This window comes from Microcaecilia unicolor, chromosome 4 (assembly GCF_901765095.1).
Source record: "Microcaecilia unicolor chromosome 4, aMicUni1.1, whole genome shotgun sequence".
NCBI lineage: Eukaryota > Metazoa > Chordata > Amphibia > Gymnophiona > Siphonopidae > Microcaecilia > Microcaecilia unicolor.
Window position 1 is genome coordinate 182,777,223 of NC_044034.1, and position 17,027 is coordinate 182,794,249.

Here is a 17,027-nt window from a genome sequence, read left to right on the forward strand (position 1 = left end):
GATGCCAGGTCGCTTAGTGCCTCCAATTTTTCCAACCCTGAATATTAGAATGGCATTTACTGATCATATCAATGCAACCAAAGGGAAAGAAACTCCCAATTCAAAATATACCATCAACAACAAAAATATTTGTGAGAAACTATATATACTGAAAAATGGCCCATGCGAATCTCTCTTATAAGTACATAAGTATTGCCATACTGGGAAAGACCAAAGGTCTATCAAGCCCAGCATCCTGCTTCCAACAGTGGCCAATCCAGATCACAAATACCTGGCAAGATCCCAAAAAAGAACAAAACATTTTATACTGCTTATCCCAGAAATAGTGGATTTTCCCCATTTAATAACGGTCTATGGACTTTTCCTTTAGGAAGCCGTCCAAACCTTTTTTTAAACTCCGCTAAGCTAACCGCCTTTACCACATTCTCTGGCAACGAATTCCAGTGTTTAATTATACTGAGTGAAGAAAATTTTTCTCCGATTCGTTTTAAATTTACTACATTGTAGCTTCATCGCATGCCCCCTAGTCCTAGTATTTTTGGAAAGCGTGAACAGACAATTCACATCTACCCGTTCAACTCCACTCATTATTTTACAGACCTCTATCATATCTCCCCTCAGCCGCCTTTTCTCCAAGCTGAAGAGCCCTAGCTGCTTTAGCCTTTCCTCATACGGAAGTTGTCCCATCCCCTTTATCATTTTCGTCGCCCTTCTCTGCACCTTTTCTAATTCCACTATATCTTTTTTGACATACGGCGACCAGAATTGAACCCAATATTCTAGGTGCGGTCGTTTTATCCCCATGGACAGCTATCCGCTGTAAAGCAGATAAGCACGGCTGTGCTCTGTATGACGTGTATGGCTACAGTATTGGTGTGCTCTGGAAAGACTTGTAGCATCTGATTAAGGACTTTTAACACCAGAAACAGGTGGTTTCCCTGCCATGGCATCATAGTTCACAACTAATCTTTAAACTTCTTCAAAGTGCATAAATGATTCCAACCTCCTGAATGTATTTCAGTAACCAAAGAATATATACCAATGTCAGTGGACAAATGCCTTTTACATCTTGAGAGCATTTCAGCTGTTGAAGAACCTTTGTGGACGTCAGGTGGTATAGTTTTTTGCATTGTTATGTCAGCGCTGTGTCACATAAGCGATTGCCTTTTTTGCTTTACATACAGATTTTTTAAATTTATTTTTGTGCGTTGACATTTTTATTACACTTTGCACATAATTTGGCATATTGGGTGCATGGCTTTGCACCTTTATAGTGTGGACATACCATAGGAGTTTATCCTAAGGGAAACCCTAAAGTTTCTTGTATAATAATGTCCTGTGATGCCCTAAAATCATTTAAATCTAAATTAAGATTATTTATAATCAATATTAGATTCAGTTTAAGACAGAATCTCATTTTTATGGGCCATTTCTTAGGATACATAGTTTGTCTCCCAAATATGTTTATCATCCAGTGGCGTAGCAAGGGGGGCTGCCGTCCGGGCGGTTCGCCGTTGTACCCCCGGGTACAGCACGATGACACCCCCCCCCCTCGACTCCGTCCAACCAGCTCCCGCACCCTACCTTTAAAGAAATCTCAGAAGCCGTGGGGAGGCGAGGTGAGGCGCAGCGTCTCGGGCCTGCATGTAAAAGAAGTGTGGATCGTCTCATCGGGCCTTCCCTCACTCTGTCTGTCCCGCCCTTGCAGAAACAGGAAGTTGCGTCAGCGGAGGGTGGGACAGAGTGAGGGAAGGCCCGATGAGACGAACCACACTTCTTTTACATCCAGGCGCGAGGCGCTGCGCCGCACCAAGGCTTCCGAGATTTCTTTAAAGGTAGGATGCGGGAGCTGGCTGGACGGAGCTGAGGGTAGGCACTGGGTCTGGGGGTGATGAGCTAGCAGGGAGCACCCCCCTTGAGCTGACTCCCGGGGCGGACCGCCCCCCCCCTTGCTACGCCACTGTTATCATCAATAGTTTTCTGATCATAAGGTGGTCAAACAGGTAGAAAAGGCAACGGCGAAAGCTAGGAGGATGCTTGGATGCATAGAGAGAGCAATGGTTAGTAGGAAGAAGGAGGTGATGATACCTCTTTATAAGATTCTGGTGAGACTTCATTTAGAATATTGTGTACAATTCTGGAGACTGCACCTTCAAAAAGATATAAACAGGATGGAGTCGGTGCAGAGGGCAGCTACTAAAATGGTCAGTGGTCTTCATTATAAGGCGTATGTGGACAGACTTAAAGATCTTAATATGCATATTTTGGAAGAAAGGCAGGAGAGGGAAGATATGAGAGAGACATTTAAATACCTACACGGCATAGATGAACAAGAAAGGAGTCTCTTTCAATTGAAAAGAAGCTCTTGAACAAGGGGGCATAGGATGAAGGTAAAAGGGGATAGACTCAGAAGTAACCTGAGGAAATACTACTTCAAGGAAAGGGAGGTGAATTCATGGAACTGCTTCCCAGTGGAAGTGGTGGAGATGAAAACAGTATCTGAATTCAAGAGAGCTTTGGACATAGGATCTCTAAGGGGATGATAGGGACAGTAGATGGCATGGATGGGTAGACTGGACAGGCCATATGGTCTTTACTGTCTACATTTTTCTTTGTTTCAATTAAGATCTCTGCAGTGGCTCCCTGTTTGCATCTGTATTCGATTTAAGATCCTAGCCTTAGTTTTCAAATGTCTGTATGAGGACGTCCTGTCTTTAAGTTATATTCATGATCATGTTTGGTCTTTGCGCTCTTCCAATATGGGTCTATTATCAGTACCTGTGCAACTCTTGGCCTGTTAAAATGGATTTGAAAAAGTTTTTTTTTTTCATCCTTTTGAATAAAGCTGCAGGCTTACTTGTTTACACAAGACTTTGAAGGTAAGTCTCAATCTGATGTTTTACTTTTGCTGTAATGTCATTTGTATGCTCTTTACTTATGTATGTTTTGCTGTGAAGTAGTAATATATAGTTTAATTTAATATTACATTTACTATACCACCTTTTCCAAAGCATTTTCAATGTACTTATTTATTACAATTTATTTACCACCTTTTTGAAGGAATTCACTCAAAGCAATGTACAGTAAGAATAGATCAAACATGAGCAATAGGCAATTACAGCAGTAAAAATATTCAAATACAATACAAAGTATGGCATGGTGTACTACTTTCAATGTCAACACAATATGTAATAAGGTATTATAATTGATAGTGAAGGTGTTTGTTCAGCGCTGCGTACGCTTGGTAGCTCTATATAAATGCTAAATAGTAGTAGTAGTAAAGCAAAGAAGTAACATATAAATAGGTAAGAAAGTAGGAAGAGTTAGAAAGCAAGGTGATTGATTTAAAGGAAGTTGCACATGAGGTCAGAGAGATTGCTAAATATTCTCAGCTAGGGTAGGAATGGATAAACATGTCCTGCTGCAGTATGTGCAGCCCAAGTCACTCCTTGTGTGTGTGTGTGTGTGAGCGAGACTAACAAGTTAGTTACTTCTTCCATTAAAGGCCTGGTTGAAGAGCCAAGCTTTCACCTGCTTCCTGAAGTAGAGATAGTCTTGTGTTAAGCGGAGCCTTTCAGGCAGTACATTCAAGAGGGGCTACTCCGGCGAAGGCTCGCTTGCGGGTATCACATCGTGTAATGTCTTTTGGAGAGGGTGTGGTTAGTGAGAGTCCTTGGGAGGACCTTAGTGTCCTTGGCGGTGTGTGGAGGATCATCCTATTGTTCAGGTACTCAGGGCCATTTCCTTTCAAGGCCTTGAAGATCAGACATAGAGTTTTAAATTTAGCCCAGTATTGTACTGGTAGCCAGTGAAGTTTTTGCAAAAATGGTGTGATGTGGTCACGTTGCTTGCAACCTTCTATGAGTCTTGCTGCTGCATTCTGAATCAACTGGAGCTGGTGTAGACCCTTTGTAGTCAGACCATTGTATAGTGCATTGCAGTAATCCAGTCTTGATGTTATCATAACATGCACAACTGAGATTAAGATTTACCTTCTCGATGTAAGGAGAGAGGCAGCGTAGCTGTTGCAAATAGAAGCAGCTCTTGAAGGTTGCTTGGATTTGTAATTAAGAACAGGGAGACCAGAATGACTTAAGAAGAAATTAGGTCTTCATTGCTAATTTGCTTTCCTTTAGTCCCTCCGGACCAGCCCAGGATTGGACTGATGGGTTATGCACTCCTTCCAGCAGGTGGAGACTGAGAACTTCTGACTCTAGAGAGTCAATAAGAGCCCTAGCCACGTGACCCCAGATTCAGTATATGACTAACAAAGCACAAATCGGATCAGCCATGAAAGCACTGCAATTAACGTGCAACAATAGCCACAGGAGGACTGTGTCACAACTGGTCAAACACAACCCGACCTGAGTTGTATGGCAATCCACTTTCACCTTTGATTCTTACTTTCTTATTATTAATAAAAAAAATGTTTTAACTGTAAACGCACAGATCAGCATCGTCCTAGAACGCTTATCCATAACCAACGACAAACCAAACAAACCAACTACTCACCGGTACTATACCCAAATAACCACTCTGCAATGAACACGGGAGGGACCTGGGCCGGTCTGGAAGGACTAAAAGGAAAGCAATTGAGCAGGTAAGACCTAATTTCTCCTTCCTTAGCTTTTCTCCAGACCAGCCCAGGATTGGACTGATGGGAAGTAACAAAGCAGTACACGTAAGGGAGGGACCCCAGCAAGGCAGCCATGAGAACCCTCGTTGCAAAGACCACTTCCTGTCAACACTGTACGTCTAGCCTGTAATGCTTAGAAAAGGAATGTAAAGACGCCCAAGTTGCCACCGTACAAATGTCTGCGGGTGGCACCAAACATCTCTCCATCCAAGAAGCTGCTTGCCCCCTAGTGGAGTGCCCCTTGACCCCTTCCGGGACAGATTTTCCGACAAGGTAAGCAGAAACTATCATTTCTTTAAGCCACCTGGAAATAGTGGGCTTCGAAGCCGCCAAACCTATGCAAGAACCTCCAAGAAGCACAAAGAGGTGGTCTCAGTGTTGGAACTCCTCCATAGCTTTCAGACAGAACTCAAGCACCCTCTTAATATCCAACATGCACAACTTCCTTTGGTCTTCCGTACCTGAGGAAGAGCCCAGAACTGGCAAGACCACCGACTGGGAAATATGAAAACGCGAAACCACTTTAGGAAGGAAAGAAGGCACCGGACGCAAAACTACCTGTCCCAAAAAAAGGAGATCTGCAGGAGAAAGCTTGCAAATCTAACACGCGCCTTGCCAAGGCAATGGCTACCAAAATACTATCTTGAGCGTTAAATCCTTAAGAGAACAGAAAGACAATAGCTCAAAGGGAAGCGAGAGCCAAGCCTTTATCAAAACTGAGCTGCAGAAAATCCAACATCTCTGCCAGCGATGCATAGAAGGGAGAAATGTCACGGTCCACACACCACACCTCGAAAATCCACCAAGTTCTAGCATAGTTCAGAGACATAGACCGACGCCGCAACCGAAGCATAGTAGAAATCATCTGAGAAGAGTAACCCCTCTTGAACAAACGGGCCCGTTCAAGAGCCAGGCTGTAAGACAAAATCAAGCTGGGTCTGGATGAGGAATCGGACCCAGTACCAAAATGTCATACTGAACCAAAAGAAGATGAGGAGGGGCGGACAGAAGACATTTGAGGTCTGCGAACCACGGTCTGCGAGGCCAATCCGGAGCCACAAGGATCACGATGCGCTTCGATCTTTTGAATGAGGTGCCCCAAGAGAGGCCACAGAAGAAACGCATAGAGAAGACCGGGAGGCCACTTCTGAAGAAGAGCACTATCCCTTTTGCCTTGGGATCTCGACTGAAGACGCAGGGGACGTTTGTGTTGCAGCTTGTGGCGAAGAGATCCATTAGGGGAAGCCCCCATTGGTCCATGATCAGCTGAAATACCTGTGGGCTTAGAGACCATTCCCCTGGGCCGAGGGTGTGACGGCTGTGGAAATCCGCCTGCACGTTCTCCGCTCCTGCTACATGGGAGGCTGAGATGATGGTCAGATAACATTCCACCCAAGCCATGAGCTTTGCAGTTTCCAGCTGCAACAGGTGAATTCTCATCCCCCCTGGCGACTGACATGAGCCACTGCCATGGCGTTGTCCGAAAGAATATGAACCACCATGCCTACCAACAGGGGATGAAACGCCTCCAGAGCCAGCCGTATCGCCCTGATTTCCAACAAGTTGATCGACAGGGACTGCTCCAGGGGTGACCAAAGGCCCTGAGCAAATCTCAAGCAGTGGGCTCCCCAGCCCTTGAGGCTGGCATCTGTCATCATCATCATCCACTGGGGCGTATCCAGCGGCATCCCCTTGGTGAGACTGCCTGCCCGCAGCCACCAGAAGAGACTGCTGTGCTCACGGGACCACAGTGGCAACCTCAATAGAAGGGAGTCCGTCTGGGGAGACCATCTGGACAGGAGAGAAACTTAGACAGGCCTCATGTGTGCACTGGTCCATAGTACTAACTCTATTGTCGCTGCCATGGAGCCCAGCACTTGCAGATAGTCCCAGGGACATGCTAGCACAACAGTCCCTGGACCCGAGACTGTAACTTGAGAATTCTGCTCGGAGGAAGAAAGATCCATCCCTGCGACGTGTCAAAGGATACACCCAAGTACTCCAATGACTACAAGGGCACCAGGCGGCTCTTGGCAAAGTTGACCACACAACCAAGGGACTGCAAGAACTGGACCACCCGAGCCATGACCTGCAAACTCTCCTGATATGATTTTGCAAGGATTAGCCAGTCGTCCAAATACAGATGCACCAAGATGCCCTCCTTCCTGAGCGCCACAGCAACCACTACCATGACCTTGGTGAACGTGCGAGGAGCTGTGGCCAGACCAAAGGGAAGTGCTTGAAACTGGAAGTGTTGGCAGAGAATCGCAAACCAAAGGAACCTTTGGTGAATAGGGCGGATTGGAATGTGCAGATAAGCCTCTGTCAGGTCCGTCATCAGAAACTCTCCTGACTGTACTGCGACAATCACTGACTGGAAGGTCTCCATCCAAAAACTGGGGATTCCGAGGGCACGATTGACTGCCTTGAGATCTAATATTGGACAAAAGGAACCGTCCTTCTTTGGGACTACAAAGTAAATGGAGTAATGGCCCTGCCAGACTTCTGAGGAAGGAACTAGGCAAATAGCCTGAAGATCCAAAAGTCTCACTAGAGTGTCCTGGACCACTCCTGCCTTGAGGCAAGACCAGCAGGGAGACTCCAGAAAGGCATCTAAGAGAGGCCACGCAAATTCTAAGGTGTACCCATCACAAATAACCTCCAACACCCACTGATCCATAATAATCTGGGCCTACCCCTGAAGAAACTGTGACAGCTGAGTTCCCACGGGAATCAGAGGAGAGGCCCACGCACCTTCATTGGGAAGGACAGGAAGAGGAATGGAAAAAGGCACCGGAGTCCCGTCCCCCACGGCGAGAGCCCCGAAAAGACAGTGTCCTCTGAAAAAAACTAGACCTCTGGGCCTAAGCCCCACGACTGAACCGAAAAAGGTGAAAGTCACGCACCCGTCCCGACAGGGAACCCCTACCAGCAGACCGAGGCCTATCTTCTGGGAGGCGAGGACCTTGGTATCACCCAAACTATGCACCAACTTATCCAATTCCTCTCCAAACAAAAAGGAACCCCTGAAGGGAAAAACTTACTCAACTTAGATTTGGAGTACAGAGTTGCACGGGGACAGAAATCCAACCCATCCCCGCTGGAATCTAACCCGTCTCCACCCAGTCCCACAAGAATTTAATGGTACATTTAAAAAAAAAAAAAAACCTGTCTGCTCTCTCAATCTCTCTCTGGGTTCAAGCTGCAGCACTACAGGCAAGGAAGGGATGTTAGTTGGAACACTCTGGTGAACATGTAAGACTTCTCTGAATCACTGGCACTGTGTGCTAAGAGATCGCCAAATGCACACACCAGTAGTTCAGGTGACATCTGATGTTCATGCCTATGTCAGAGCTGAGGTCTGCGCATCAGCCCAGGAGCAGAGAGGATTAATAGTAACATAGTAAATGACAGCAGATAAACACCGGAACGATCCATCCAGTCTGCCCAATAGACATAAATCAATTCATGATTAAATCAACAATGAATGTGATATTATATACTTGATTATGGCCTTTCTGTGGCGTTTCTGGGACATAGATCATAGAAGTCCGCCTGGCCCTATCCTTATGTTCCAACTGCTGGAGTTACCCTCGAAGCCCACTCCAGCCTATTCATCTTCCCATTTGCTGAACACAGACCGTAAATGTCAGTCCAGCACTATCCTCATGTTCCAGCCACTAAAGTTGCTGCCTAAGCCCTTTCCAGCCCATCTTAAACCAGACTGCCATATATGAGACACAGACCATACAGGTCTCCCGGTATTGGCCCTAGTTCATCACTGCCAGAGTCACCATCTAAGTGTCACTCTACACATATATGAGACACAGACCATACAGGTCTCCCGGTATTGGCCCTAGTTCATCACTGCCAGAGTCACCATCTAAGTGTCACTCTACACATTCACACACATGCACCCATTTAGTTTAGTTTTTTTATAACTTCCATTTTCAATTAGAGATCCTCTATGTTTATCCCATGCCTTTTTGAATTTCATCACCGTTTGTATCTCTACCACCTCCTTAATGGAGACTTTTCGCTTGTGTGCTGTTAAAGCAAAGAGGAGGAGGAGGAGACAGAACTCAAAGAACTTGGTACTCGTTAGATGAGAGGCTGGCACAAGTGCAGCATACACTTCCACAGGAACTGCTTCCGTCCCCACGGGAACCCCGCAGGAACTGCTTCCGTCCCCAAGGGCTCCCCGTTCCCATGCAAGACTAATTTAGAGGCCGCATCTGCCGACCCACCCCACAACCAAAGGGAGCGATGGGCTGGGCTGCAACCCCCAAAGCCATGATCTTAGAGGAAGCTCTCAGCAAATCACACAAGGCATCCGCCAAGAAGGCAAACCCCATCTCATTCCTGGCCACTTCTGCATCTATGGAAGACAGATCATCTGAAGTCCTATACAAGACTCTTTCGGCCCAGCGGAAGCAGGTTCTGGCCATCAAGGAGCCACAGATAGCCGCCTGCACAGCCAAAGAAGAGACGTCAAAACTGCTTGAGCAGAGCGACCAACCTCCAATCATGGACATCCCAGAGAGCCGTGCCACAGTCTACCAGAACAGTATTGCGCTTGGTAACTGCTGAGACCACCATGTCAACCACTGGCACCTTTAGAAGGGACCTGTCGTCATCAAGGACTGGGTAAAGGCGAACCTGGGACCTGGCCAGGCGAAATGGAGAGTCCGGCATATCCCACTGAGCCTGAATGATATCCCGATGCATAGGAAAGGTTCTCCCAGAGGACCCAATACCTTTAACCAGCAAATCCACCTTACAGACCTCTGGTAGCAAGGGCTGCTCCTCTTCAAAGTGAAGAGTGGAGGCCACCAAGGAAATGAGTTCCTGAACATCTTCCTTATGAAAGATCCGGACAACCGAGGGATCTTCTCCCAGATGTAAGGGGTCTGTACCTGTCTCAGAAGAGACCTGATCCTCTAAGTGCATAGCTCCCAAGCCTTCTTCCTCCTCCAGGGAGGGAATCTCCAAATACAGATCTGAACCAAAGTCCTCCTCCGGGTCCCAGGTGACCCTAGGCCTCTTAGAATTGCCAATTGCCTAGACAAATGATCCCCACAGAAGCCGCCCCAGCACCCAACATTTTAATAAATATGCCTGGTACATCTGGTGGACAAACTCAGGGGGAAAACCACTCTCCTGCGCCCCTCCAGAACGCACCAGGGACACTGCAGCATTACCAGACGCCTGAGAAAAACCCAGAGCTACCCAGTCATCAGCAGTGCTCACAAAATGGCGGAACTCCCCACCACAACTGAGGGCGCTGGTAACTTCGCAGCTGGAACAGAAGGCGCAGACTAGATCGCAGCTGACTGGAGGGCTGGAGGTGAGGGAGCTGCTGCCGTCCACCACCATGCAAAATTTATAAATCCCAAGCACGCCAACGCCATGCTGCTGGCAGACTGCACAACGTTTGAATTTCTCTGCAATAGCGCAGAAGCGCCACTGCGTTTTTTTTTTTGCCAACTGCTCTACCGCGGTAAACAGGAAAACACAAGGCACACCGCTCAAGACATCGACAGAGCTGACCTGCTCGTTCGGGCCGAGGGGAAAGAAAGAGATTTAAACCTCTTTTGCTTGTTTACTTTTGTTTTTAAGTGTGGCTGCCTCTTCCTGAAGCTACACCTTCTCGTCAAAAGGGTGAGCCCTGCGAGACCCGCGGAAGAGGAGGAAAGAGGGGGAGGGTCCCGGGATCCCCCGAGTGTAGCACCCCGAGGCCAGGAAAATCCTCTAGTGACCGCAGCCTCCAAAAGACCGTCCCTTGGTGCACAGAAGACAAGGTTTGGTTTGGGGGTTTTTTTTTTTTTTTTTTTTACTCAAATCAAAAGAAAACAGAGAGAGAGAGAGACTAACGGCTCACCTCCTTCCACCTGCTGGAGACTGAGAATATTGAATCTAGGGTCACATGGCCAGGGCTCTTATTGGATCTCTAGTCAGAAGTTCTCAGTCTCCACCTGCTGGAAGGAGTGCATAACCCATCAATCCAATCCTGGGCTGGTCCGGAGAGACGCTAAGGAATCAAAGAATAAAACACCCACAAAGGGGAAGTTTCACTTGTTATACCCAGGAAAAAGTACCAAAGTAGGGAATAATCAAAAGCAATTAATACAGTCTTATCAACTAGGCTCAAAAGCTTGCCTAAATCCAGTGTCTTCAACTCCAATTGAAAATCAGAAATATTTTGTGAAACAGCATTTGGTAAGAAAAAGCACCACACATAGTCTCCAGATGACTCAGCAAGAAGGATCGTAAAAAAAGAACAAATAACTTGAAAAGATATTAAGCATCTTCCAAGAGTGTAAAAAATTCAAAATATCATAACCATACAATAGGAGAGTTCACTTTACCTTCCAGCAATACTATAACAATTTTAAAGAGCCCTTTTACAAAGCTGCAGTAAGCACTAATGCATGCTAACCACAGCAAAAAATGGCTTACTGCAGGGCACACCGAGGTGTTCCATTGTAATTTAGGAATGTGTGCACTCTACTCAATTACTAAAAAATAAAATTACTTTTTTAGGACTGGTGGCAGGTCTGGGGGTAGAGCACAGGCATTGCTGCACGCTAACCAATCAGTGCAAGTTTAGCATGTAAGTCCCTACTGCCTACAAATTAGGTGGTGGTAGGAGCCCACATACTAATAGTGTATATTACTTCCCATACTAGGCCTGTAAGATGGCCCTGCTAGCCCTCAGATTTCCTAGTTTTGCTGTCATCAGCATAATTTTACTTTCTCCCTGCAGCTGTATGTAAGCAGAGTGAAAACTTAGGAGGAACTGAGGCTATGCAGCCCATATATGGCAGATACACATGGATATAACCTTGATGGTGATGAGAGACTGAGGACCCTGCAAAGTCTAAGATATTCCACCAGAAATATGTATTCAGAGAGCAGAACACCAGGTGTTTCATATTATTTATTTGCTGGTTTTCCACGCTGGGAGCACGCGTTACTGATAAGGCATTAGCCAATGGCCACAAAGTGTGCATGTGAACACAAGCAGGAGAGGATGACAGAATAGAGGAAATTGCCATTTTTGTATACATATAAAAAATAACAGAATATAACCATATATGTGTAATGGAAGGAAACAGGAACATCTGATCGCCGCATCTCAAAAAAAGATATAGCGGAATTAGAAAAGGTGCAGAGAAGGGCGAGAAAATGATAAAGGGGATGGGACGACTTCCCTATCAGGAAAGGCTAAAGCGGCTAGGGTTCTTCAGCTTGGAGAAAAGGCGGCTGAGGGGAGATATGATAGAGGTCTATAAAATAATGAGTGGAGTTGAATGGGTAGATGTGAAGCATCTGTTAACGCTTTCCAAAAATACTAGGACTAGGGTGCACGCAATGAAGCTACAATGTAGTAAATTTAAAACGAATCTGAGAAAATCTTTCTTCACTCAACGTGTAATTAAACTCTGGAATTCATTGCCAGAGAATGTGGTAAAGGCGGTTAGCATAGTGGAGTTTAAAAAAGGTTTGGACAACTTCCTAAAGGAAAAGTCCATAGATCATTACTAAATGAACTTGGGGAAAATTCACTATTTCTGGGATAAGCAGTATAAAATGTTTTGTTCATTTTTGGGATCTTGCCGGTTATTTGTGATCTGGATTGGCCACTGTTGGAAACAGGATGCTGGGCTCGATGGACCTTTGGTCTTTCCAAGTATGGCAATACTTATGTACTAACATCCATATATGATCATAACTTAGTTTAGGAGAAATCACATGATTTAGGAGAAATGAAACTTACAGCAGTATATATATGATAAATGAGAAAGTTGTGCTGAGCAGTTTTTGTTATTCAGTCTTTGCGTCTGGCTTTTCTGTGTGACAACCTGCTGCAGAGAGATCAATTATTTTGTATTGGCTTAGTGAAATACCAATAAAGGTTGTTTACTGGTTGCGTCAAATCCAAGTCTGATTGTCTCTCTTATTCCAGCCACTAGGGCTGAAATGTTTTCCCCTCCCGAGGAGCAAGGGACAGGACTACACATTTTGGCGCCCTTGGATAGGGACTTTATTGCCCCAATACACAAACCCTGGGCTATTTCTGCAGCTGGTCTGTGAAGACTTATCGATACCTCAGAAAAGGGATCCTCCAGAGCAGGCCACTTGAGAAGTGGTATTGAGTCCAGCTTAATAAGCTGAGAGGTGCCGACGTCAAAGGTACACTTGAAAGTGTGCGTGTAAATACATTTAAAGCTGGCTGCTGTAAGTATTGCTATGTTTTTTTATTTAGATTTTGATGGGGGAAGTTAATTTTTAATTCTCAACTAATTTCATTGAGAGTACGAAATGGATAGTGCATTGAAAATTGTGTGCACCAGTAATTCTTTATTGGAAAAGAAACTTGTAAATGATCTGTGGAAGAGGGAGCATGATAACAAATTAGTCTCTGTAGGTTGCGTATGTACTGTTCTTCTCTTAATGGTTCAGGATATTAAATTGTACAATGTAAAATACCATAAATTGCTAAAAAGTCTAACTCTTTCTTGTACTGGTCAAAGGAGGGATCTTTCCTGCCCCGTTATCTCGTAGCCTTGCTGAGAGTGTCTTGGCGACTTGTGATTGTGCTAAAAACTTGTCACAGCATTTATTACTGTTTGAACTTTAGAATAAAGTGAGACAAACAGGGGTATTTTCAAAAAAAATGGCTAAGTTTGGATTTGGACATCTTTGTAAAACATCCAAATCCAGAGGCAGGGAAAAACATATTTTCGAAAAAAGATGGTCATCCATCTTTCGTTTCAAAAATACCGTCAATGACGTCCAAATCCAAGGACATCCTTAAATTTGGATGCCTTCAACTTTCAGCCATTTTTGAAAACAAAGACGTCCAAATGTAAGTCATCCAAAACAGAGGAGGAGTGGCTTAATGGTTAGTGCAGTGGGCTTTGATCCTGGCAACATGGGTTCAATTCCCACTGCTGCTCCTTGTGACTATGGGCAAGTCAAATGCACAAGGGGCATTTTTGGATATGACAACTAAGTCTGAATTTGGACGTTTTTTGTAAAATGTCCAAAATCAGAGCAGGAAAGGTCATTTTCTACCAAAAAAAGTCTAATCTTTTCCTTTTGAAAGTGTTGTTTGGAAAAATGTTTTGTGATTTGGGGGAGAAAAGGGGGGTGATTCCCGGGTCCTTCCAGTGGTCATCTGGTCATTTGGGGCACCTCTTGTGTGTAGAGGAGTAGCCTAGCAGTTAGTGCAGTGGGCTTTGATCCTGGCAACATGGGTTCAATTCCCACTGCAGCTATTTGTTATAAAAACAGGTCTAGCTCAAAACGTCTAAGTTTTAGTCTTGGACGGCTTTGTTTTGTTCCATTATCGCTGAAAGATGTCCATGTCTTAGGAACGCCCAAGTCCCGCCTTGAACACACCCTGGCATACCCCCTTGAGATTTGGACGTCCTTCTGACTGAGTGCAATTGGAGACATCCGAAATCGGGTTTCCTTCTGCTCAGTGTGCTGCTGCGGCTAGGAAAGCGAATAGAATGTTGGGTTTTATTAGGAAAGGTATACAGGTGTGAGGATGTTATAATGCCGTATCACTTCATGGTGCGACTGCACCTTCAGTATTGTGTTCAATTCTGGTCGCCGCATCTCAAGAAAGATATAGTAGAATTGGAAAAGGTGCAGCAAAGGGCGACGAAAATGATAGCGGGGATGGGACGACTTCTCTATGAAGAAAGACTAAGGAGGCTAGGGATTTTCTGCTTGGAGAAGAGACGGCTGAGGGGAGACATGATAGAGGTATATAAAATAATGAGTGGAGTGGAACAGGTGGATGTGAAGCGTCTGTTCACACTTTCCAAAAATAGTAGGACTAGGGGGCATGCAATGAAACTACAGTGTAGTAAATTTAAAACAAATCGGAGAAAATTGTTCTTCACCCAACGCGTAATTAAACTCTGGAATTCGTTGCCGGAGAATGTAGTGAAGGCGGTTAGCTTGGCATAGTTTATAAAGGGGTTAGTTGGTTTCCTAAAGGACAAGTCCATAGATCGCTACTAAATGGACTTGGGAAAAATCCACAATTTCGAGAATAACATGTATAAAATGTTTGTACGTTTGGGTAGCTTGCCAGGTGCCCTTGACCTGGACTGGCCGCTGTCGGGGACAGGATGCTGGGCTAGATGGAGCTTTGGTCTTTTCCCAGTATGGCATTACTTATGTATTATACCGATTTGGACGTCCCTGGGAGATGGAGGTCCACGTTCTGATTTATGTCGAAAGATGGACGTCCATCCCTTTCGAAAATGAACCTGAAAGTGTTGGAGAGTTTATTGTACAGAGAGGGAGACTATTTGTCCAGATTTCTTGCGGCGTAACTCAATAGCGGAAAGAGGGATATTTTTTAGTTGCAAACAGTCTGTTACTTGATAAGGGAGTCGTTTTGTGACTAAACATTTATTTTTTGCGAGACAAATGTGAAGAAGGAATTATATAATGTTGGTAAGATAGGATACATGATGTTTTTCAGTAGTAATATATTCCTTGTGTGACTGTATGAGCAGTGATGTCTCCATATTGGTGTAAAATTTACATAAAATCTTTAATAAAATATGTTAAAAAAAAAAAAAAACATTTATTTTTTGGCAGTTGATCTGGGGATAGAAAAGTCACTTCTTTTTGAACATTCTTTTCTTGCTTCCCGGCAGAGGTTGTCTGGCTTGAAAGCAGCGATCATTTTTTTTTCTTTTGCTATCCTTCATAAGCATGTGTGGGCATGAGTGAAGTCCAGTTTGTGCTTTCTTTCAGGGGGATATCAGCTGCCTGTATATTTAGCCACATTCTTTTGTTAAATGCCCTGTTTTAAGTTAAGAAACTTTACTTTGTTTGAGCTCACTAAACTTTTAGCGTTATAATTCCTGAACTTTATTGTACAGAGACTTTTTCTTTGACATAAACTGTTTTCTTGTATTGCCTTCTGCTTTCTTTTTTGAGCTGTGCAAATTAGTTTGCCCATCAATTATGTCCTGCGGTGAACTTCCTCTGGGACAGTGCCCTTGTTCCCGTTATGATTTTTTCTCACTCAAGTCTTATGAGATTATTCAGCTGTCCCTATTACAGCTGATATAACTGCATTTTATACTTAAATTACACCAAATTTGTTTTTCTTTTAATATCATTCCAGTCAACTGCTTCGTGTTTCAGGGCAATCTTTAATTTCCAAATTTTTTCACAAGACTTGAAGACGTTTATGGGTTGTTTCTTGTCTGACCTATGTGAATCCTGTAAAGGTCAGTCAAGGATGCACCTTTGTCTGCCTCATTAGGATTTGTACTTTTTTACAGCTCACTTTTCTTAGATTGGGTTCAAAGCTTGTCCTTAATTCTTCAGATTCTCTGTAGTATGTTTCATAGCTAGGTAGCTTTTACATTAACTGTGAGATTTACTGACAGGCTCAAGCCAGCATTTTTTCCTGTTTTGTCTACATGTTGCAAACGTTTGCATTCTTGTGTTTCTGCTGGAATGCTAACCTTTGTGAAGTAGTTTTCTTATTTTCAGATGATTGCATTCCTCCCTGATAAACAAGAGGAACCACATTATCTGCTGTAGCTTGACTGTGAGGTTTATAATAAAAAACAGGATTTCACAAAGTCCTGCTGGACCAGGTGCTAATGGGAAAATTAGCACATGACACTAATACAAAAAAATAGGAAAATCAGCCATTTTACCCTAGCGGTAAAAATGACCTTAGTGTGCAGGAATAACCTGCATAAGGGTGTGCTAAGATCAATTTTTACCACTGTTGGATAAAAGGGCCCCTTAATGAACAATAAGCAGTGGCTTAATATTTACCCAGGAGCAGTGTTTTTGCATTGAAATAAAACAATTGATCGAGCATAAAACAAAAAAAACCAAAGGCCCCTGTTTACAAAGCCACGCTAGCAGCTGGCAGTGCAGTACTGCCAACACAGCCCATTCACTTTGAATGGGCTATGTCAGCAACGCCGCATGGATTTGTAAACAGGGGAAAAACTAAAGCGCAGATTGTGCTTTCAAAAATAATTCCTCAACTATCAGTTTACTGTAAAATAATTGTTTACTTTAATAATATTCTCTCTCAATTCATCACCTTGAATTCCACTTACCTAGGTCAGTCTTTAAACTAATTTCAGACGGTGGTTCAGAATCCATTGGAACGTTAATCAAAGTGTAACAAACATTTTCTGCTGCTGTCATTGTTCCTGATTAAAACTGTCTTCCACTCTAATGCTTTGGGAAGTCTGAAATAGACAATAATGTTAAAGTTTCTTTTAAATTATAAGTTCAGTCACTGTACAGGCACATACCAGAGACTCTCCTACACCATGAAACCTGAAATCTACTTGTTACCAGGTCAGCAACTTTGGCTAAT

General features: G+C 44.2%; 1 protein-coding gene across 3 annotated transcripts in view; it reads right to left on the reverse strand.

The window, feature by feature from the left end:
• COPB1 (coatomer protein complex subunit beta 1) overlaps window positions 1-17,027 on the reverse strand; it is a 152,273-nt gene that overhangs the window by 127,409 nt on the left and 7,837 nt on the right. For all 3 annotated transcript variants that reach the window (XM_030201038.1, XM_030201040.1, XM_030201039.1), the window contains exon 2: window positions 16,762-16,896. In XM_030201038.1, the coding sequence (XP_030056898.1) occupies window positions 16,762-16,852 (91 nt within the window). In that variant the 5' untranslated portion in view covers window positions 16,853-16,896. The remainder of the gene's footprint in view (window positions 1-16,761; window positions 16,897-17,027) is intronic.